The sequence below is a fragment of the Homalodisca vitripennis genome, chromosome 8, assembly GCF_021130785.1.
Source record: "Homalodisca vitripennis isolate AUS2020 chromosome 8, UT_GWSS_2.1, whole genome shotgun sequence".
In the NCBI taxonomy this organism is placed as follows: Eukaryota; Metazoa; Arthropoda; class Insecta; order Hemiptera; family Cicadellidae; genus Homalodisca; species Homalodisca vitripennis.
The window spans coordinates 23,982,233-24,008,074 of record NC_060214.1 but is presented as its reverse complement, the minus strand read 5'-3'; the positions used below and the strand labels follow the sequence as shown (position 1 = coordinate 24,008,074).

Below are 25,842 nucleotides of genomic sequence, written 5' to 3'. Positions count from 1 at the left end.
TTACAGTACTTATTATAAAATAATTTGTTCACCGAATTTGCGTGAAAAAGTTTTTAACGTACGATTTCAGCATATATTTATTTGTGTATTAATACATTTTTTAAATTTAGATTTAAATATTTAGTAGCCATGAGCACATTATAGAGCTAAGAGAAGGCATTGGATGCACAATATTGGCTACATTAATAAACAAGAATTTTAATACTAAAAAAGAGAGTTACAGCACAAAAGAGTTACTCCTTTTTAGTTACATTCTTATATATTATTTTCAAAATAATTGCTGTATTATGTGTTATTACAATTAACCTATGTGCTAATTTGCCTACTATACATACACATATACACATTGTTTGCTGTGTAATGTTAGTGAGGCATCGATCTATGTTTAGACGTGTATTACAAAGGTCCGTTAAAGTATAAAGTACACATCTTGTACATCAATTGAATTGAATTGGATTGGTTCATGATTACGCAACATCTGTGCTACTGTTGTTGTAAACGATAGCTAAACTCAACTGTTTATCTCTCAAGATAGCCTGTGTGACCTTTGCTGGTGTGGGAGCAGTAGTTAAAGTAGACTAGAGTTTGTTTACTTATTTTATTACTTCATTTAAAGTACAAGGTATATCCAGACAATTCACTAATGAGTTAGTGAAAATCAATCACATAACCGTGATGTTTAATAAGACATAAAGAAACAAACGTATTTATTACGTTAACAACAAATCAATCACTGCCCAGCTCTCTTGATACCTGTAAAAACAGATTGACAAAGATGATTAACTTTAAGGATTATACAAGTATTTTCAACTTCCAGGGTATAAATTTAATGTTTACCTAGATTATACAGCATTGTAACTTAACGCTAGGAAAATGTGTTTGCATTTGTGATTCATTTAAGCTATTTTAATAGAATTAAAAATAACTATTTGGGAGTAATGATATATTATATTCCAGTTAGAGAGAATGTCTCGAGTTATATAAAATAAAATAAGTCTGTCAGGCACTGTTAACTTGCATATGGTGACTTTGCCAAGAATTTTCTTTGCTGGGGCTAGTAGAGAAGTATAACGAAAGAAGTGCCTGCTTGGTTTTGATTGACTGAATTTTTATAATATTAATCTCAAAGTATAAGCTGTTTAAAATTAATTAATGTAGTTGTTCATTGTTAATTAATATCAGTGATTGTGTAAATTATTACTCATTTTCCAATGTTGATTTTTATTTTGTGAGGTCTTTTGAAATCAAAGACTCCATCGTCAGACAACTTAAAAAAAATTATAAAGTTGCCCAACGATGAAACGTTTGATTTCAAAAGGTCTCACAAAAATAAAAATTAACCCTGAGAAATGTGCGAAAATTTACTATTGTTATCAAATTAAAATCTGTTCAATGCTTCAAGAATCATTGTTAGTTTTTTTTAAATATTGTTAATATATTTATTTAACCCATTGACCTATATTTACACTGACCATTGATTCGTTTGGTTCTTAAACTGCTCATTTCTAGCCTTTGGTTATCAAGCAGAAGTTACTTTATCTAATATTTTACATAACATTATTGGAAAAAGACTAATTCTGTTACTTATTAGACTCATTTAATAGCAAATACTTTTGTATCTATTCCAAGTTATTTTGTGTTTATTTAGTGTTCTGTGTACATTTTTGAAGGGGATATCCGAAGCCTCTGGTGCATTCACATTAGCAAAATTACAATAGTCAAAATCACAGCATAAGCCATTAATGCTTAAGTTAGGAGTGGTATAACTGGTTTTTATTTTTTTGAAAATGAACTTTAAAAAACCCCATTTGTAGAGAATTATCAGCAATGGGGATAGAAGTTATCTACAGGCTGCTATTCCCGCATTTGGGTTAGCAGCACCTCAACAACTGGACTGTTCTGACTCACTGTACGTGTTCCGTTACAGTACAAGGAAAAACAAGAACTTACCGTAACATTTAGCCTTGTGATTTTTTTTGTTGAAGTTGGTCTTTGTCTAGTCAAATGGGTGTGACATGCATACAAAGTCCTTAGTCACATATTTTAATTTGTCTAGAGCAAAAACTGACATAGTTCTTTTCTGAAATGTATATTTATACATTGATACACTCCAGTTGCCCTTCCTAGAGATAATCTACACTTGATAGATGACACAGCACATTGCATTCTTAATAATGTATTTATAATCCACCTTACGTTTACTCTGTAATTTGTTGACTTTTAAATCTGTAAAAAAGAGGCATTTAAAAAATTAAGTTACTATATATATCTAACACTTTACAAAATTAAATATGAATAAGTAAATTTTTGCTGTAACAAATACAACTACCTATATCAGTAGAGATAATAAACTTAGAAAATTGTCTTAAAGTAGTATTGAACTTATGGATCAAATCATAATCAGTAGAAGGAATGATTTTTAAAGAAACTTACTTTTTTATCATCATTATTCTTATCTGTGTGTTCTTTGCTAACTATATTTGCAATCGTGTTTAGGTTAATACTAAAACCTGGGATTTGCCATCCTCTACTTCGATGAGATACATTGATGATCTTGTTCAGGGAGGTGGATTAAGTGATATTCATGGGTGACATCATTTTAGTCATCATAATACTCAAACAGCAGTAACATGGAATTTAAAAAACCAAATTACCCCCAAAAATCATATTTAATATATTTATAAACCTTTTAAAAATAATCATAGTGTTAGTAATTTTAAAAATTTTGCTACAATAGTAATAGTTTAATTGTTAGTGATAACAGATTTGTAGTATGTTAGGACTATTAATACTGAAAAATCTAGAAAATAAGCCTTCAGAAGGGTTTTTTCTCTCAAATAATTTCTAAATATAAAAACATTATACTTTCAAATCTGAATTATAGTCTAATTGAAGACTCTTGGAGCAATTGGAAACATTTTCAAATAGTAGTAAATGTTATTAAAAACACTTTTCCAATGTAATTTATTTTTCAGACGAGGCCTTTCGAAACCAAAGGTTTCTTCGTCAGGCAACTCTATGAATAAATATTTACATAATTTTTATTACAATTAATATATAAATACCATATTGTGTAAATATGCAAATACAAAAGTTCATAATATTTATCCTGGCTGAAATATTTCCAAATTTATACCATATGGTATTATTTTAATATTAATTGTAATAAAAGTAATGTAACTATTTATTTGTGGAGTCACCTGATGATGAAACCTTCGGTTTTGAAAGGCCTTGTCGGAAAAATAATCTGTATTGGAAAAGTGTTGTTTTAATAACATTTACAAATACTCTATCCCATGTGGAATTACATTAAAATGGAGCTGTAATGGACTAAGGTGGGGTCACTTGAGTGACTGGAAAATTTCCATTTGTCTGTCTGTCTGTCTGCACGGTTTCTTGGAAATGAACTGACATATCGACTTGAAACGTTCCATGAAACTTCACTATATAAGTAACATCCAGTTTGATGGAGGTGCATGTCTTCTATGTGACTTTGATGAGCATTAGCGAGCAATTTACATTGTTATTAATGGATATTGAATACAATCATGTCACATAATAACACATGCAACCTCAATGAAATCTGTTACGTGAAGCATGTTTTGGTGTACTCCTACCTTGTATTTATAATATACATCATAGAAAGAATGTCCTATATATTATATAGGAATGTTATTTTTGATGTTGTAAATATATACGTGTGGGTTCAAAAGGGTTAAGTTGTTAAACTGTTACAGTACCCAGGTGTTAAAATGTATCATTTGTTTAGTTTTTTTTAATAAAAAAAAACTAAACAAATATTTAGCTTCTGTGATAAGTTAAACTGTTAGAGATACAGGAATAGGAGGAAAATGCCAAGTCATTGTGAATGTTCACCTGTGTGATTTTTTTTCCTGGCAGTGATACAAGGTCAGCTTCCAAGTATTTGCTTTGAGGCTCACAAATCAATTTGGTAATATAAAACATTTTATATAAGCTTCTGGCTTAATCGTTAATAAATTTACCACGTAACTCTGAAACGACAGACAATGATGGGATCATCCAGGCATCACACGGTATACAGACTAATATACAGACGATATCGTCCATGGCCCTGTAAGCATTTAACCTAGCAATGTTATTATTTTACAACTAGATATAATCAGAAATTATAATTTTGTGTCCAAAAAAGATACTTTTCGTAAAAAGAAAACTATTTATTTTTAAAAACACTCTTGATTTTTATGTCGTGTTTACTATAACATGGTTAACAAAACTGTATATATTGCTTCTGTCAATGAATTCTTGTTTAAACAACAATTGTTGTTGCAATAAATTTAATGTTGTGGGTTAGTTGCAATTTAAGCTATGCTGGAGAGAAATAATTGAAAATTATTTAATTATCCTGCTGTCGTTGGAACCAAAGGTCCACTCCTCCACCATGCCAGGCCTCCAACTTTTGCAAATACCTGAATTAGAATTGAGTTGTGTTATATTTAATTGCTAATCTATTATTTATGTTAATACCTATACGTTACATGATGTTAAACATATTTTTAACCCTTCAACTGGCCATTTAGTAACTTATATACATGCAAAACCATCTTGGCCAATTTGCAAGGGTTTTTCTAAACTATAATTCTGACAGTAACGTATATAACTTTCTCTTAGTTCTTGGATTAACTCTCTCCTTAGCTTTATTAATTAATAGAATATCGTAGATTGTCGTGTTTACTTTTTTTTTTACTTATATATTATGTAGGATGTATACAATGTTTTAGTTTTAAAATTATACCACATTTAGAAGTTCATTTATTTAATGTTAATGTAAGCTAGCAAAGTTCAATTAAATAAGTTTATTAGTGCTGCTGGACTGACTTAAGAACTCTAATCCTGCACACAGACGTGGAGTCTCTGCAGGTATTATTCCAATTTTCGTTTTACTATTTTATAAGTCAATTTGTATTCATGAATTGTTTGGAAATAAATAAATGAAATGAATGAAATAAAAATTTCTGATTGTTGTTGTGTTTTTAACTTGATTACAAAAATTAAGGCATTGTCTGTTTAGATTATAAATTAATTTCACCTCGGGAGTCAATTTTGATCAAATCAATCAGTTAGTTTGATTAACAATGGTGTTTAATACACATGTACGGATTGACATTTTTGTTGCTAAGTTTTTTTTAGATTCGAGAGGTAACAAAGTGGATATTTACATTGAAACTAAAAATTTATTTTAAAGAGCCATCATAATACTTTTATCTACGCTATTTATAGAATAGAATCGTCACATAGTTTGCAAAGAAACAGTTCATTTTCATCTCTTTTTTCCAGTTTTTAATATTTAAGTATACATAAAAAAAAAATTAATTAAAAATGAAACAAGACTTTTGTTTATGTGGACAAAATGAATTCTGTTGAGGTCAGTGGATTTATCTGTGTTTTAGCAAATTAAAAGTCAGAAATCGGTTATTTAGTCACAAAACTTCCTCGATCCTTATGACTGCATGGAAACATGGATGTATGTATACACATATAGACAAACACATTTATCATACTTACTGTTTTATAATCAGACACCATCAAAGGAATATTAGCAATACAAATATAATAAATTAAAACTTATACATTTACATAAACATTAATAACATTCGTGTGAATGTAGTTTTGTTTGAAGAAACTAGCACAGTGTTTAAGTGGCAGCCTTCTTGCACGATTTTGAGCTTACACTTATTAATGGGGCAAAAAAAAGAATTATATTTTAACATCATACAAAACATTTTTATTAGAGTAATTATACTTATATTTAAATTACCTATACATATAAATATATTTGATTTTGATTAAATGCCAAAACAGTGATTTAGTTCGTAAAGCGTAAAGCAAAAATAAATATTTTATCGAAGTTTCAAAAGTCCATCCCCTTATGACAGTGTGCTTCCTAGGATCATTTAGAATTATATCACTTTTAATTACAATTTCTGCTGTGATAAAGGAGAACCTACAAAGTCGAACCGACTGCAGTACATATGGAGAGAGCTGTCTAACAAAGGTATTTTGATAATGGGCTCGAAGAGCACTCACTCGTTTTGTGCCACATATTATCACTTATGCTGCTTAGTGACACTTTGCCATGTGTGCCGCGGTGCGACACATTGTACCGTTCTATGGTCGTGGAGTGGACGGCCAAATTTAAACTCCTCTCAGCTCCGTTATTTCGGGCCCTCGCCAAGGCCTTTGTCCTCCCTCCATTCAAAACAGTCAATGGGTTCTTCCCTGATTAATAGCGTGTAGGCTTCCTATTGTTGTTATTGTTTCTACCGCAGGTCACTTAATGCTCGGTAGCGCATGCGGCTGATAATTGTTGTTGCACGCAAGTTGCACTTGTAAACAGTAGAAAAACCCATTGTACCTTATAAAAACATTATAGATATCCGACATTTGACGTTAAAAAAAACCATTTCAGTTATTTAAATGCTTATATGTTTTAATTTGATTTTTTTTTGTTCATACATCTATCACATTTTAGTAGATTATAAGAAAGCGGTTAGTAAAACAACACTTATCCAAAATTATTTATTTTTTGGCCGAGGTCTTTCAAAACAAAAGGTTTCTTCGTCAAGCTACTTCTACAAAGAAGTTTTTACATTTTTTACATTACAAATAATATAAAAAAAATAACATACAGTGTAAACGTACAAATACAATAAAGTGATTAATATAAATCTTTTTATTATTTTTTTAAAATTGATTTAATTGTTGTTATTTTATTAGTTCTGTTATTTTAATTAATTGTATGAGTGTATTATAATTATTACACTTTATTGTTCTTGAGACCTAAGGCAGTGTTATTAATTATGCCAGTAAATGCTCAGGAGTGTGAGGGTTAACAAGATAAATGCCCAAATATGTCTGGAAATAAAGGTTGTAGCAAAATACTACTCTTGGGAGTAGCAAATTTTCAAAACAGTAATAATAAAAAATATTGAATTTTTTTTAAAAAGCTACAATTTTGGAGTTCAGTGGTCTTTTGGAGTCAAGAGTGTCTAGAATTTCATTTTTTGAGAGTTAACAGTGTTTAAAAAGTCAAAAATTCTTTATTGAGTGTTGTTAAACTAAACTAAAACTAAGTCTAAATATAAAACTTAAAAAACTAGCACTTTCAAATTGTTCTATAGAATGGGAAAATAATCCTGTTGTAAAAATTTGTGTTTCTTAAATAATATATTACAATATTGTTCTCCTTTAAATTTCCTAATGGTATTAAGAACAAAACATTTCCTGCAAATGTCATTTTCTTTTTATAGAATTTCAGGTGGTAACTCAAAATTGTATTTATTTTTATGTCTTGTTTTACATGGGTTAATAATAGTATTTTTTTGTACATTATTTTTGCATGAAAGTTATAGATTCTAAAATATGAAGCACAAAAACAGTCAAAATATCTAGATGTTCTTAATAATCTTTGACGAAATCTCAAAAAGTTGAGATTTAACATAAGCTTTGATTGTTTGTTTCGGGATGTTTAAAATTTCTATTAGGTTTTCCCTTTTTGTGGCTCCATATATATAAATCCTATAAGCTATATGGATCTGGATATGAGAATTAAAAATTATTGAATTATACTCAGAAGATATTATTAAATATACTTGGTCACACGTTTTGTCTGTCTGTATCTTTAAGTTATTGTTTGCTTTGCTCGTTGACTTGGATTGAAACTCGTTTTGTAGTGTGAAGTGAGATTATTGGAAACAAAGTCGTTGTTGGTTTCACTCGTTGAGCTGGATTGAAACTCATTTTGGAATGTGAAGAGAGAGTTGCAAACAATACTCTCTATGTAGTTGGGTTGAGTGGACTGAAACCTGTTGGCTCCTCAGTTAATTATATGTTGCCTTTTTTACTGCTGTCATTACATAATTTAGACATTCTGACTAGCTTTCTATCTAAGGGTTTGGTCATACTTACAACATTACTTGCCTACTCTTACACAGTCAATGTTTTATTGTCAAACACCACTGAAATTATTGTGATTAAATTATTTGTAAGGGGCTTGCCGTAATTGTGATTGTAAGTGGTGTATTGTGTCTAAATTTTAGTAGCTCCAAAGTTGAATATTTGTACATCGAATGAGATGACCACTGCCATACCTGTATTAGTAAACATGGAAAATCTTAATATTGTTAAGTAATTTAATTTATGTACCTTCTTATTAATAAAAAAGAAAACGATATAACTTCTTTGCTCACCAAATTGTTATTTTCCAAAGCCTCTAATCTTAACTATTAATAGTTCAAGAAATAAGATCCGAAATAATTCTCAAACTATTGTAGGACAAAATACTTTTTTCTATCAAAAATGTTTAACCATTAGCCAATGGTATATATTTACGTCCATATTAAACACATAACATAGACTCTGACTATATAAGATTTACAGTAAGTGTGAAATTTACCGAATAAACTTTAAAATATAACAATTTGCTATCATTGTTTGGTAGGTGGGAACAGTTATATGACATTATGTATAACAATATTCATACTAATACTTTTGTTTCCAAGTGGCACAGTAGTTTTGAGAAATATCGAGAAAGTTCATCCACAGTCAATATGCGGTTGTTACGAATATCCTTTGAGAGTCATTAACATTGTACTCAAGAGGAAAAATGCACTTCAGAATTCTACTATGTAAACCTATATAAAATAACAAAGCAATATTCAATTATTACATTAGCTAGTGGTTTATGATTGAGGAACTTATGTTCTTTATGACAATTTCTCAGAAATAAAAAATTGTAACTGTGTTCCAGGCAAGGAAAGCACAAAGGATCCCGGGGGGAAGCCGCTAGCCAATGGGGTGTGTGAGACAAAGGAAAAAGAACTAGTCAATGGCAACTGTAACGGAACCGAAGAGGTGGAGAAGGGAGAAACCGAGGCCAATGAGAAAGGAAGTGACAAGAAGGACGAGCCCGAGGTGGTCTTTATACAAGACATGGGCTTCACCGTCAAGATTGTCAGTCCAGGAACTGAGGCTTTTGATATTCAGGTGAGTTTCATTCTTTGACTTGGGATATAGGTTATACAAGACATGGGCTTCACCGTCAAGATTGTCAGTCCAGGAACTGAGGCTTTTGATATTCAGGTGAGTTTCCTTCTTTGACTTGGGATATAGGTTATACAAGACATGGGCTTCACCGTCAAGATTGTCAGTCCAGGAACTGAGGCTTTTGATATTCAGGTGAGTTTCATTCTTTGACTTGGGATATAGGTTATACAAGACATGGGCTTCACCGCCAAGATTGTCAGTCCAGGAACTGAGGCTTTTGATATTCAGGTGAGTTTCCTTCTTTGACTTGGGATATAGGTTATACAAGACATGGGCTTCACCGTCAAGATTGTCAGTCCAGTCCAGGAACTGAGGTTTTTGATATTCAGGTGAGTTTCCTTCTTTGACTTGGGATATAGGTTATAAAGGACATGGGCTTCACCGTCAAGATTGTCAGCCCAGGAACTGAGGTGTTTGATATTCAGATGAGCTCAAACTCAATACAGGATATTAGCATCATTGTCAAAATATACCTTGTTTTGAATAATATACTGCAAACATAACTAACACTGTTTCCAACAAATTTATCCTATCCCTAGAAAACATTTTTGTCAGTAAAAGTTATACAAGGATTGGCCACAAACTGAAGGCTGTTTAATATTTTTCATAGTTTTAATTTTACAAAAATCTTTCAAAATACATTTTAATAGTTTTAGTTTAGCAAAAAAAAATTAAGATATCAATTACCTACATTGTTTAGTTCTACTGAATTCACCTGCTTAATTCAGGTAACTGTCACAGAGGTCATGTCTTTCAACTCCCTGTTAAGTGTCATCAGGCCCGAGGTGGTCTTTATACAAGACATGGGCTTCACCGTCAAGATTGTCAGTCCAGGAACTGAGGCTTTTGATATTCAGGTGAGTTTCATTCTTTGACTTGGGATATAGGTTATACAAGACATGGGCTTCACCGTCAAGATTGTCAGTCCAGGAACTGAGGCTTTTGATATTCAGGTGAGTTTCCTTCTTTGACTTGGGATATAGGTTATACAAGACATGGGCTTCACCGTCAAGATTGTCAGTCCAGGAACTGAGGCTTTTGATATTCAGGTGAGTTTCCTTCTTTGACTTGGGATATAGGTTATACAAGACATGGGCTTCACCGTCAAGATTGTCAGTCCAGGAACTGAGGCTTTTGATATTCAGGTGAGTTTCCTTCTTTGACTTGGGATATAGGTTATACAAGACATGGGCTTCACCGTCAAGATTGTCAGTCCAGGAACTGAGGCTTTTGATATTCAGGTGAGTTTCCTTTTGGGATATAGGTTATACAGAACATCGGCTTCACCGTCAAGATTGTCAGTCCAGTCCAGGAACTGAGGTTTTTGATATTCAGGTGAGTTTCCTTCTTTGACTTGGGATATAGGTTATAAAGGACATGGGCTTCACCGTCAAGATTGTCAGCCCAGGAACTGAGGTGTTTGATATTCAGATGAGTTTAAACTCAATACAGGATATTAGCATCATTGTCAAAATATACCTTGTTTTGAATATTATACTGCAAACATAACTAACACTGTTTCCAACAAATTTATCCTATCCCTAGAAAACATTTTTGTCAGTAAAAGTTATACAAGGATTGGCCACAAACTGAAGGCTGTTTAATATTTTTCATAGTTTTAATTTTACAAAAATCTTTCAAAATACATTTTAATAGTTTTAGTTTAGCAAAAAAAAATATAAGATATCAATTACCTACATTGTTTAGTTCTACTGAATTCACCTGCTTAATTCAGGTAACTGTCACAGAGGTCATGTCTTTCAACTCCCTGTTAACTGTCATCTTTAGCTCCTCATTCTCCAAGCAAACTACATCTAAAAACCTCTTTGGCTTTGGGAAAATACGATAGCCTAATCATTGGGTGCAGGACTAGGACTGTATGGGAAGTGATCAAAAACCTCCCTCATGAAACAATAAAACTGTCAATCAGCTCCATGTTGTCTCAGAAGTGTGCATTCACATTCATTGTTGTGGATCAAACAAACTCTTTGTTACAATAGGTCACACCGCTGTTCTGGATGTCTTGTCAAAGTCTTCTGAGGGTCAAGCAGTAAAAAACAGCATTTATGGTTTCACCTTATCTCAGAAAATGGTAGCCATCAATTTGTGTTGAATTATTTTGTTCTTAGTACAAAAAGCTGAAAAACATCTCATTGCTTCTAGTTCAAAAAGGACCTTAGGGCTTGATTTCATAGTAACAGAAACAGAATGGGCAAAGATGGGGGAGTGGCCGTCTCCTGTCGTCGAGATTCTTTGGAGTGATAACAAGCACTATATCTCAGACTGTCATCTTAGAAGAAGGGGAGGCCAGCTGTGTACTAGCCTCTTCAGTCATCGATAGGGTAGACTAGACCTATCGATCTAAACTTGCACCTCAATATTGTGACATTTACGTTTAGTGATATGCCGCTCCTGGCATCCATAGGATTGCCCAAATTTAAGTTACACATCAGTTTTGTTGCACCCAGTGTAGTGTTAGCTGGAAGGTAGAAACCAGCTTGAAGTGAACCTCCTGGGGCAGTTGAACAGTGTATACAGTATTCAGCGAAATAAGTAGTTTTATACTCAGGAATTTTTTTGAAACTGAAAATATTTTTAAATACATAAAGGTAAAAAAAGTATTTATTTGATTTTTATTTGTTTCATGTAATATTATTATATGTGGTGATAAAGAATTTCTTCCTGAACAAAAAAAAAAAAATGAATACTTAGCCAAAAATATGGAACGTACAGGCAATAATGTATTAAGGTGATGTTGCGGTGCACCTTCCAGTATTGGAATTAATTATTGTGTATAAATAAAATATTTATATTTATAAATAATAGATTGGGAGACTATTTTATATGATAATGGCACAAACTACAAGTACAATAATGTTAAGTCTAATGTTACATTTTACTATAACTGTTTTCAGTAAAGTTGCTTTGCTGTCGTGTCAGCATATATAAAATGTTCAACCGGTTGCTTAGATATTTATTTTTTATTTTCTTTCTCTTTTTCTTTGTAACTATTATTTCATTTTGTAAGATTTGATGTGAGAGCTGAATTGTGTCTACAGTATGGATAGATTTAAAAATGTCTGTTCTATTAGCATTATTTTAAATAAGAGTCACGCACAGGCCTCACCCCATGTGGCGGTATTGTCAGTATAGTATGTTCGGAATTGTAATTATTGTATATTTGAAAATAAAGAGTAATTTGATTTGATTTGAAGTGGACTGTATTGTAATGATGTAATACAGATAGCTGATGCTATATGTAATGTAAAGAGCTATTGCTCCCTCTCCTAGTGTGGGAGACTGGTTTTGGGTTCTTGCCCTGAAGTGAGAGTATTGTTCTTCAAATGGGCCTTGAGGTCCAGCCCTTGACACCCCAAGGGGGTGACATCCCTTAGTTTATAGCTCTGGTCTACTTTCTATTCTTGTATTGGGGTGAAAGTTCTGAGAACAAGCACTTAACACCTCTAGATGACCCTGCCATAAATATTAGGGGTGTCACCCTTACTATTCATGACTGCAACTCTCATTTCTAATAATAAAATGACATCTATGACCCCTACAATAAGACTATATCTTAATAATACAATTATTTCTATGCAACATAAATTAAATATAATTCATAAACAAATAAAATTAAAAGAGCCAAGGCCGGAATGTAACAGGTGCCAGGTGCTGTAGTATCCAGATAGATATCACTGATATTCCTTGGGAAAAATGTTTAGTTTGGACGGTACACAAAGGGTTAATTCACATTTTAGAGTGATAAAAGTTTTAATTTAAGTTACTATAGTTTTAAGTTTATAGTTTTAGACATTATATAGTACAATGGAGAAACCATTCAGCAAAGGAGGAAGCCATTACTATGAGTAACTTATTTCATGATATGTTCAATCCTTTGAAGAATGTGCAAAAGGGTAGTCAAACAAGTGAGCATGGCATTTGCCATTTGGTCTCATAGGAGAGCATGGCAGTTTGCCATTTGGTCTCTCATGCGAGAGGATGGTAATTGTAATTGTATTCCTTATCTTATATTTTTTTAATTGAATAAAATAAAAAAATTCTTCAAATGCACTTCAAGCAATCTAATAAACTTTTTCTAAATTCATGATTTGATATTTGTTATTAAAAAAGGGAAAACAGCATTTTAGAATGTTTATAGAATGTGGGAAAATAATATTTCTAAAATTTATAGGGATTTCCTGTGAGTATGAGACTTGCTGGTGACTAAAAGTGTTAGTTAATTTGAGTTTTGTAACGAGTTTAGCAGATCCGTACTAACCCTATATTTTTATGGTGACCTGGTCACTGAAGGAACTTATTAGATTTCAGTACAGATTATTTTACAACTGATTTGATTAGCTTGTTTTCTTATCTGCATTTAATTGTGAATCTGAAACATCCAGTTATGTCATCAGTATAGCTTCCATTTGCAGTCATGAATTGCCAATGCATGTTGATAGTGAAAACTCATTACAAATGCAGAGCATGTTTTGCTAAAACATTCCATAATTTCTTACAATCTTCACCAGAGTAAGTCGTCAGCCCAAAAGTGTATTCCGAAATCCAACGAAACAGAGACACAAAAAGAGTAGTACATTTTCAAATATGTTAGTTTCTTTGAAAATATTAAAGCCATATGTGGTAGTGTAGACGATAACAAGAACATCGCTTTATTTGTGTAATTTGTTAAGGCTAACCTGTTAGAGCAGTATGTAGGTATTTTAAAACGTTCTCCGTTGCATCCAATGAAAATTCAGTTCACACAAAATAGAAGAATTCCCATAGCAGAGTGTGAAAAAACACACTGAAAAACAAATAAATAAAACATAATATTTATTAAATTTATAAATTTGATTCCTAGAAATCAAGATCAAAACTACAATTTTTCAAAAGCATTGATATTTTGTGATGAAGCTTGTTTTATTTGTGGGATAATATAACTGAGCAATCAAAACAGTTAAATTCGGAAGAACCCATGTTGTCATCATCATCATCAGACGTTTCCGTTATCACGGGTCGTCATACACAGCCTCCTCCACTTTTGTCTGTCATTCCAGGTCTCCTCTTCCTCCACCTGTATTTTCTGTAGTCCCCTTCTCTCTATGTCTTTCTACACTTGGTCTTCCTATCTTCCTCTCGGTCTTCCTCTTTGTCTTCTTCCTCTTTCCTCCTTCTCCAGTGCCATTCTAGGCATTCTATTATCTCCCATCCTCTTCACATGCCCCATCCACTGTATTCTTCTTCCTTCCATTGTCTCTTGCAGAGAAACTACCTTCAATCTTTCTCTTGTTATTTCGTTCCTTATTCTATCTCTTCTTGTACTCTTCTCTATCCCTCTTAAAAATCTCATTTCTGCAGTTTGCAATCTGCTTAAATCATTTTTAGTCCACGTCCATGATTGTGTATTCATGAAAATTCATTGCATCCATTTAGAATTGATCTTTGCGTGTTTTGTGCTTATACTAATTTTTATGCTTCTTTGAGATGTGGATTAAGATCTTTTGCAAGTGAATGGTGAGCATTTCCGGGACACTATAAGTTGGTAGTTTTTGACCTAAACTATAAAAGATAGATGTAATAAAGCAGGCTGCAGGCCTGTCATGCTGCTGGTGATGAAGTCGGCTTGTTATGAAACATTTTCAGGCCATGTGAATTAAAAAAAATGATGATTGTAATTAGCCTAAAGTTATGTGACTGTTTTAATTACGGGCATTTTAAGTCACTTGTACCCACAGGCCATTCAAAACTTCAAAGAGAAAATCTTTCACATGGTTCATGACATTCAACTGCTAGTGAATGAAAATGTGATTGATCAAAATCTTAAAAGTCTTGCCTTAAGCTGAAAGTAGGCACTTATTAGTCATAGTGTTTTATAGGCTTGATAAAACACCACATTTCTTAGTTGATTCTAACTAAATGTGCTATGGTGTATGTAAGTACATACTTCTACGTGCATGTTAGTCTAATCTTGCAAACTTGCAAAAATATGATAATGTACATATCATTTTATGAAAAATATGATTTGGGACCAAACCAAAATAAATTGTCTCAGTACATTGCAATTATTTTAAAGAAATTCTATCCTTACTATTTTTTTATGAATATGGTGTCATGCAAAGTTTCAAAAATAATCAGTAATATCTCTGAAATTATGAACAAAAATAAAAATTGTGTGTTTTTTAAACAAATTTGGTTTTAAATGTTTTTTTTACTTATACAATCATAAGTTTTCAATGGAATTGATTATCCAAGTCATATGTGAACACATAATTCAGGGGATATAAAGCAAACTTTGTATTGTGATTGTATTTAAAATCCCATAGATGAGTCGTTAAGTCAGTACAAATTTCAAATTGTCAGTCTTACAACACTTGATCTCCGGTTTCTGATGGTCTTAAAACGCTAATTGAAGAATCTTTGTAATGATTAAAGAATACGAAATGGTTACATAATACACTATCTCTGTGTTAATTTTAGTTAGGCATTACAAGTGTGGAAATCGGTGTTGACAGTTTGATAAGGGACAAAATTAGTTACTCGAATTGACCATTATCAGTGGTTATGACTTTTTCACTGAAATCATAAATAACATATTTACTAGAATAGATACAATATAATCTGGACTATTATTATTTGTTTTATTTCAAACCAAAAACTAAAGTGAGGTACTTACCGTAATAATCATCTGAGAGAGCTCTATAATTTTGTTTGTAATTAGAGAATCATAAAATTCCTAATTAGAGAATCATAAAACTCCTTTGAAGAGGGAATTTCAAAGTCGATGTCTCTATTGCAAAGGACAATGAACAATGAGGATAGTTCTATTGTTTACCACTGCAATAGGTTGTCCAGTGAGGTCTATTTAAAAATACATTAAACCGAATGTTGGGTAATTGTTAATAGTCTGTGAAGATGTACAATCTTACTCAAATAACTCCGCCTTCCTTATCTCGAAAACATTCTTGGAGTAGGTAGTAGATGCAGTAGTGAAGAAAGGGGATTAGGTTATCTGCGTGTAAACAGATTTGGTCTGATCAAACATACAGACAGACACACAGCACTGGCTCACACATCCTTCCTAATTGGACACAACCAGCTTCACTGTCACAGTACTAATTTAGCGCCATCATCCGTTCCGTTCCAACTCTTTCCGTCACTCCCCATTCCTGACTATTGGCTGTATCTGTGAACCAGTATTTATTTGTTGGCTGAGCGTCAGCGAAGCCTATCACTTGAGAGGCTGGAAACATTTCATTTCTGCCTGTCCAGATGATATCTCGGAAACAAACTGACCTATAGACGTAGAGTTTTGTAAGGAGTTTCATTTCTATAAAGGCAACACTGAGTTTTTGATGATGGTACATGTCACTCCGCGGTATTTGGCTGAGCGTAAGCTAATATTTTTATATTGGTCATATGGGTAACCAACGGGAAGGCAACGAGAAAATACACTAATCCATTTTTTAAGCAATTGAGTAAAATCATATAAGATTTTAACAAATTTAATGAATTAGTGGAAAGTCAATGATTAAAGATGGTCATAAGACTTGATTTCAGTGAACTCTTGTGTTCACCATGGTGAAAATGTTTGTGTCATGTAGCAAGATATCTAGAAGATTTAAAATGTAAACTTTAAGTTTTGCATGAAACATAAATTTTTTCTACGTGGTATACTCACCTTGTTTATTGCCAAACAAGTTCTTTAACAAATACAATCCAGTGTTACACAGATGGCTTAGTATTAATAAATAATAAAATCGTAACTTTAAAGCAATCTAAGTAAATATCACTAGCAGGAAGTGATAAAGCAACAAATTATGGTAATACTGATGAAGAAAATCAGACAGTATGAAGTGTAATTGAGGTAGCAAACAGTGTTAGTTGTTAATTACCACACAATCAATAACCACAACTAAAGAAAGGCCAAGCTTGGTAATATTCCTGTATGTAAATAAACACATACATAAATACAAGATATAAATAGCCTACAATAAATATTATGTAATATATAATAAACAATAGGAATATTGCAGTATATTCATAAACTAAATAAATAAGTATACAATGTATAATAAATAAACAAACACATTCAATGTCACACATGGGTAACATTCACATTATATAATTCTAAACTTCAAAGCACAAAACAGAAAGAAGGTAAAATGGGATGAGAATGCGATGCAGTACTTTATAACTATAATGCCACTTTGAACTGTTGTATTTTTAGTTTTTTAAGGAGATCTAAAAATTTAAGGTTGAAAATTAATCTCATTGTTAAAAATTATGCACTATGAATCAAATTTTTTCAAGTTAGAGTTTCAAAAGTAAGCAAAACTACTTTGGAAAATTACAAACATTTAATTTACAAAAAGTTACAAACACTGATAATACAAGATTTTAAAACAATTTTTGATATTTTTTTATTCCATGTTCCAAGTATGGAATACAATTTTTTTATTTAGTTTAGTTAACAGTTTTATTAGAATTTTACTTATTGCTCGGTTTGGTTATATCAAATAAGTTGTATCTGAAATGCTCCTTTTTCTTCATCAATTTCCAGTTAGATCGTGTTTAATTTGATAATTTTCCTATTTTGTTGACTTAATGTTAAATATTAAAAATCCAGTAACATTTAATGTCCATTATCACCCCTCAGAGCAACATCGAGTTTATTTCACTAGTTTTGTATTATTATTATTATTTATCATTAAATTTTCATTCTAGCCATTATATATTATTTATTACAATGTATTTGAAATGTAGTACAATAAGATATAAAAGTTGCTTTTAACCAAATAATGTAAATTTACTCCTGTGGTTAAGTTACTTTCTAAATTCTTAGTCTGTCCCTCTTCTTTTAATATATTGAAGTGAAGATATCAATGTAATGTTTTTTGAGCCTCACCCTTTTTAATTAAAATTTTCCAATTTAATATATATATTTTAAATGACATTGATTAATATTACATTAATCTTGAACAGTAATGCTATATTGTCATTGTTGACATATATTCCCTAAAATTAACTTAGATCTTGTTTATAGATAATAATAAATATCTATCTAATTGGCAAATGAATTCTCAATGATTTGAATATTGCACTATGATATCCTTGGTTCTGCAAAGACAAATGTTAAAGTGGGCAAGATCTTGAGTTAAATTTGTGTTATATAAGAATAATTACCAGAGAATGATTTTGAGAATAACATTTTGGGAATATAAATTCAATTGCGGTTGAACTCTGTGCACAGGTATCCAGCATGGAGCTAGTACAGGAGATCCATCAGCTGTTGATGGACAGAGAGGACACCTGCCATCGTACCTGCTTCTCTCTCCAGCTGGACGGAAACACTCTGGACAACTTTGCAGAACTCAAGAACATCGAAGGACTCAAGGAGGGATCTGTCATCAAGGTGAGGCGTCTTGTTTATCCTGCGAATCAGTAGTGAAGGCATGAATCTTATTTTTGTCCTAGATCGCTCAGTGATAAAAGTTTGGACCTTCTGGGATTTCTATTTAGAGACTAGTTGGTGGAACAGGACGAGTCAACAGGCATTCTAGTGCTAAATAGGGTCAAGTAGAAATCCATTTGTTGTACATGTAGACAGCTGGGTTAACTCTTGCTCTATAAATATCGTTATCCATGGAAACACTTCTTGTTGATTACTTTATAAATATCTTTATCCATTGAAACACTTCTTGTCGATTACTTTATAAATATCTTTATCCATGGAAACACTTCTTGTTGATTACTTTATAGATATCTTTATCCATGGAAACACTATTACTTTATAAATATCTTTATCCATGGAAACACTTCTTGTTGATTGCTCTATAAATATCTTTATCCATAGAAAAACTTCTTGTTGATTACGTTATAGATATCTTTATCCATGGAAACACTTCTTGTTGATTACTTTATAGATATCTTTATCCATGGAAAAACTTCTTGTTGATTACTTTATAGATACCATTATCCATGGAAACACTTCTTGTTGATTGCTCTATAAATATCTTTATCCATAGAAACACTTCTTGTTGATTACTTTATAGATATCTTTATCCATGGAAACACTTCTTGTTGATTACTTTATAGATATCATTATCCATGGAAAACACTTCTTGTTGATTGCTCTATAAATATCTTTATCCATAGAAACACTTCTTGTTGATTACTTTATAGATATCATTATCCATGGAAACACTTCTTGTTGATTGCTCTATAAATATCTTTATCCATAGAAACACTTCTTGTTGATTACTTTATAAATATCTTTATCCATGGAAACACTTTTTGTTGGTTGCTTTATAAATATCTGTATACATGGAAAAACTTCTTGTTGGTTGTGTAATGACTTCTTTCCATCCTCTCATCTTATTGTGCACCTGACAAAATATTACAACCTGTAATGTTCTTGATATAAGCATTGTGGGATTTGAATTCTTTGATTATCACGTTTAACTATTGTTTGAAAAATGAAATTCAAAATACTGAATTTTCAATTTATATGGGTATACAATCTATCTATCTTATATCTATCTGAATAATAGAGTAAAGTTGACTGACGGCTATGCCGTCTTTATCAGTTTACAGTATTGATGAACGTTTATGCCGTCGGTTATCAGTTGGAGGGTTAAGGGTAAAAATATAACTACTGTATTTCAAATATAAATTGAAAATTATTTAATTAAAGCACAGAAATCTGAAAGGTCATTTAGTTTTAAACTAGTAGGAGTAATGTCATTTAGTTGGAATTGAACCTAATGCAATAGTTCTGAGGATGCTAGAGTTTAAAAAAGTTGCACATCATGATTATATCTTAGCAGCTTACAGTTTGTATAAAATCTTTGTCAAACATATGACAATTCAAAAAAAATTTCTTTAAAGTTTATTTTTTCAATGGAGGATTTTTAATCATACCAACTTGCAGAAACCAGAATTCACAACAAACTTGTGCGTTGAACTTCATGCACACTATCTCTAAAGCATGCGTTTATTAAAACTAATCTGTGTGTCATAACACATAGGTATTATATGTTCACTTAACCTACATTGTTGTCTATCATATAGTTACCCACCTGAGGAGGAGATTAGATTGCAGAACTTGAAAGGCAGTGTTAATGTATTCCGTTTCGTTTAGCAACAGTGAATGTTCAGCAAGTTCTGGTAACTTTTTTACTTTGTCAGAGCAGTCTAATTCTTGACTATTCAGATTTTATTTAAAAGTGGCGACAAATTAAGTTTTTCTATACTAACAAAAAAATTTGTTTTTTTTTTGTTTTTTTTTTTTTTTCATTAGTCTAACATAATACACTGTGTTGTTTGATTCATTACCTTTCTTCAATACAGTACCTGGATATTTTATATTATTATTTTTAATATATCATAATAAAAGTAAAATTAATATCTATCAGAGATTCAAATTAACCATTAAACTTTTTAACCCTTTTAGTGCCGGAACATAATAAAAAAGTTTGTCCCAAACTAAAATATCCGTAAAATCAAAACAGTTTTAGATAAACTCTTAGTTTTTATTTTATTTTCTTTAAAGATGAACATGAATATAATGCATATGCTGCTAATTTATTAAATAAATAAACACACAAATAATTTACCAAAATGTTTTTGAAACATTTTTTCAGTTTCGTATGCAAAATAGCACTTGAAAAAAATTTTCCTCAAGACATCTATACTGCTATCAACAACTAAAATTGTACACTTATACCAAAAATTATTTTACTATAAATAAAACTGTAAAGATAACACTTCTTTTTGTGTAATACTGTTTTAATTTTTTCTTGCTTAGTTTTAATCTAAACACATGACAGTCAAACAAATTTTATAAAATAAATACACATGCCATCACCGAGTTCTGAACAAGTAAAACTTCATTTAGAATAAGTTACCAGAAAAATAATTTTCCTTCATAAAAACCACACAGCAAATCTTATATTTAAATGTAATTTAATTTTAAATATTAAAACAAAAAAACAAATTTTTGTGAACACAACATCAAGTTATCCTTTTCTGGCGCTAGTAATATGAGAAATAAGCAGGAAACTAACATCTAAGTTTTCTGGTTCAGATCCCTTCAAAACTGCTTTACTGAATTAATTCTTTAAATGTTTCGGCTTCAAAAGTTTATCAAAAGAACTGTTGGCTGATGATAGCTCTCCACATCGAGGCTGAAACATTTCAAAAATGTAATTGTCTAAGCAAAGTTTGGACGTGGATTGATCTGGAAATCTTAGATGTTAGTTAGGAATGGACATGTTTAAAGGTCACATAGAAGAACTTGTGTCATCAGGGTAACATTTTGTCATCACACTCTGACAGTTCTCATCCTCAAATTATATAACATATTATATCATCAGTTAACTGGTGGTTTTGTTACATGACATTCACCAAGGTCTCGATTATATGGGTTTTAAGTACATCTTAGACTCTTTGTATCCTAAGTGCAGGATTGTAGCCAGTTTTCCTGCTAGCTGATACATGAAATGCTACGCTTTTGTATTGTAAGAGGTGGAAGTTTGATTAACATAACTGTGATGATTGTACAGGTGGTAGAAGAACCGTATACAATGCGGGAGGCACGGATCCATGTGAGACATGTCCGTGATCTACTCAAGTCCCTGGATCCAGCTGACGCTTACAACGGAGTCGATTGCAGCTCCCTGTCCTTCCTCAACGTCATCACACAAGGTGACATCCTAGGTACATGTCTGGTTATGCGTGCGTCCATTCATGTGTTACAGAGAGTATAATATGCTGGTACAAGCAATGTTATTAATGACGTATTGATCAAGTTTAAAGATGGATCAGGAACCACTGGATTTTTGTAACCAGAAGTTGCCAGTTTGCAGTATTACTGCTCTACCGTCCTCTTTAATATTATTGATAACATTACTGTCATACCTATGTTGAAATGTTTCTAAAAGTTATCTAATGCCTGGCTATTGTTAAGAGATAAACTTGGAACCATAGCAGTAATTGCTCAGTGTGCAATCAACACAAAACGTTGTAATGTAGTTTCTAAAGTTATGTTTATAAGTAGACTAGCTGTTTCCCGTGGCTTTACACGCTTTTTTTAAGCTTTGCCCGTGTATGAGCACTTCTGGTTCAAGTGAATTATATTTCCAACACTGATGTAGAGTTTACCTTGTTGCAATGATCAAGAAAATCTGTCAAAAGTGTATGTTTATAGCCATTGTACACGTACATGTACTTTCTTATAAAGTGGTCTAACACTCAAGCTTTAAGTTCAACCAGAAATTTATTTTAAAGACAAATGTACATAAAAAAAATTAGAGCCTTCAAATAGTGTTTGTCTATTTAATATACTTAACTGTCTTGTAATTGCAGTTTATAATATGCAGGTGCTTTAATAAATTTTATATTTTGCAGCGCCACCTGGTGGTGAGTTACATCAATGGGCATAGCATATAAACCTTCTCTGTGGAAAAATACATATACATACAAATTTTCATAATGATCAGTCAAATAGTTTCTGAGTCTATAAAGGACATACAGACAAATGTATATATATATATATATATTTCAATAAACATTGAATCACAAAACAGTACTTGCTCGGCCGGGACTCAAACCCAGATCTCTCACTTGCCGGGTGAATGTGCTACCATTACACCACAGAGCCCTCACTTTTTAGGATTCAATTATTTTGTATTTGGCCGTATCTGTCACATATGCGTTTAAATAACCAAACTAACATATGATCGGAAGACCAAATACCTGTCAAATGACTTTTATTTACATTAAATTGTATAAATGGCAATAGCCTTATTTTAATTTCAATAAACATTGAATCGCAAAAAGTACTTGCTCCGCCGGGACTCGAACCCGGATCTCTCACTTGCCTATATATATATTTAAATTAAATTATATATATTTTAATAATTATATATATATTTAAATGTTAATATATATAATTAACAAAACCACACTATTGCAATTGTCCTAATGGTATAACCTACAAAACATTATGTATGTATAAAATGTAGCTTGTGAAAATGATAACTGTCCTAAAATAAAACCCACCCAAAAAAGTTGAAACTTGGTACAAAAATTGATCTTATAAATATTTTGGCTATGTTTATTTCCCAGCTTGGTGCACCATTTCATTTTTATGTGGCAATTCTTCAAACTTGTCAAAAATTCACAAATTCGGACGTATAAATAAAACTAAAAAAATGTTCTTAAATGCTTTTAAATTTAATAAAAATTGTATAGTACTCAATTTTTTAAAATCTCAAATGGTTTTGAAGATATCGATTAAATGAAAAACTACAAAAAATAAATTAAAAATATTGCAGTTATAAAAAAATCTATGTATTTCTTCCAACTGAGCCAGATGTATTTTTTTTAGTGTTTCAGTTGGCATGACAAGGACTAGTTGAAGAGATATTATTGTTTTATATTTACCAGTTCTGAGTAAGGCTTTAGCCATGTTTTGACTGCTCTAAAGAACTATTTTCAATGAAACTATCTAAAGGGTCTTGACAATGAATGTTGTAGGGACCCAGTTAATCACACTGCATATATTATTCCACAGACATTTTTACATTTCCACTATAGTGAAGTCCTCTCTTTTACCCAAAGTAGTTAGCAATAAATAATACTCATCTTGAAACTATAACATTTATGCGTAACAACTTAATTTCCCAAACTCCTTCCAAGATATTTGGCACCCTTAATTCCAGACATCTGGCATATGTCAGCTCAAGCTTAATTTATGTACTGTGTATAGTGTATTTTCAGATGACTGTATTTCAACCGGACATATATGTCCCAACTTTTTTGCTTAGCAGAATTGTATATTGGAAATTTAAAGTTAAATTTAGAAACATGAAATATTAATCTGTGAAAATAAAAAGATTATTTGAAAAATAATAATTTGTTTCGATAGATGTAAACTATTGTGCACTATTGTTATTGTGCCATTGAACGCCAAATGCCTTTCAGTGCTTTGTTGCTGAAAAACTGAGCACAAAAATGCTTTAATTTGGAATATTTTGTTTGAAATGTCATTCATAATTAATTCAATGTTAAAGATAAAAATTGTTTGTTAGCATATTTAACTGTGGAATACAGTTATAAAAAAGGATTATTCGAGGAAAATGTTGCACAAATTTGTACAAAAATTTAAAAAAATGTTTACATTTTATTTATTTTTTAATTTAGCCTCAGAAAAAATTGTTTTTATAGATAACATTTTATCTTATTTTAACTTAATTATATTTATTTACACTATTACAACATTTATAAGCTATCTATATATGATGAAAAATGTGTTTTAGGTAAATTTTTTTATATAAAATTAAGCTTAGTCAGCAATACAAAAAATGTATATTTTTAGCTGGTAAGACTTGTAAGTTCATCTTGACAATTACCATTATAAAAGCTATTTATTTAGGAACATTTTTATTTCAACAGGCAATTATTTATGAACTCTACTTGAAACAAATTGAAGAAGCGTACTTTATAGAGCTAGAGACGTGTATTGTTTATCATATAACACATAATTTGTTTACACATAACACTCTGTTGTTTACAGGTAATTAAGAGGTATATCAACGATTTTATTATAAAATTATAATGCATCATAGTACAATTGTATCGGATTTACAACACATTTAAATAGTGCAGACCTTTAACACCTATACTAAGTGGTGAAAGGTATTCTCATAAGACAGCAAGTCCACTAAAGCCTGTGTTGCGTGTTGCAGCCAATGTGTTAAGAGTATAATTTACTAGCCTTACTATCAAATTGCACTTTTTGATTTATCAAACATCAAATTTCGATTACTTTTTCATTTAGATACTTAGTTGAATTAGAATTAATATGTTGGCATCACTTATAATGCATTTAATGTCATTTCTTAATGAACATATTCATCTACACCCATCCAAGTACACTACCCCTGCTAAGTCCGTGTGGGGGGTTAGTAAGTTTAACATGGAATATTTGTTGTAAAGATTTAAAATTTTAGATGGTTTGGCTACTCAAACATGCCATGATTCAGATGTTATTTAAAGGCATTAGTCCACTGTTTGTTAAAAAAAGTTAGATACGTCTTTCAGACAAAAACTGCCCTGTTGTTTGCAGTCTCATGTAACTCAGCCATATAATTATCAATGACCATGATCTCTGTTACATAGAAAAGAAGAAGAGTCGAGCGGAGAGTGTGGACTGCACACCCCCAGACTACATCATGCCCAGCTGCAAGGAGAGACCCCTGTTACCCCTTCAGCCCTTTGCTAAGGAACAGAAAGGCCCCCAATGTATCAAGGTATAGTGAAAGTAGTATAAATTTCTATTGCGAGTTGTTAAGAGTTGGTGGTTTCTTGGTTTAGACAACTTGAAGTTTCCCCTGTAATTGTTCTAAAAAATCATATTAATAGGTGTACATTTTTTGAGATAAATGGATGTTCAACATTTTAATCTTAATAAACACACACAGTTTTTTAAACAACATAGTGATAACAAAATTAAATGAAAACACAAACTCAGAAGATCAACAAGATTAATTTATTTAGATTTTGAATCACATAAATTTCTTAAAAAAAAAAACCAAAAGTATAACCTTGTGCTAGTTAGGCTCGGTTTGAAACAACAAAATGAGTCTTTGATGCTTTAATACATTAATTATTTAATGTGTTGCGAGATTTGCTATTTATATTCTTGGCCTTGGGCATCAGCTGGAATTTACGATGGAAACTTTACATTGTTGAAAA

At 31.5% G+C, this 25,842-nt stretch overlaps 1 protein-coding gene across 1 annotated transcript in view; it reads left to right on the top strand.

Annotated features, from left to right (window-relative positions):
- Positions 1-25,842, top strand: part of LOC124367435 (clustered mitochondria protein homolog) — a 72,766-nt gene that overhangs the window by 15,450 nt on the left and 31,474 nt on the right. The window contains 4 exon segments of the mRNA XM_046824245.1: positions 8,789-9,024; positions 18,335-18,496; positions 21,648-21,801; positions 25,267-25,397. Coding sequence (XP_046680201.1) covers positions 8,789-9,024; positions 18,335-18,496; positions 21,648-21,801; positions 25,267-25,397 — 683 coding nt within the window.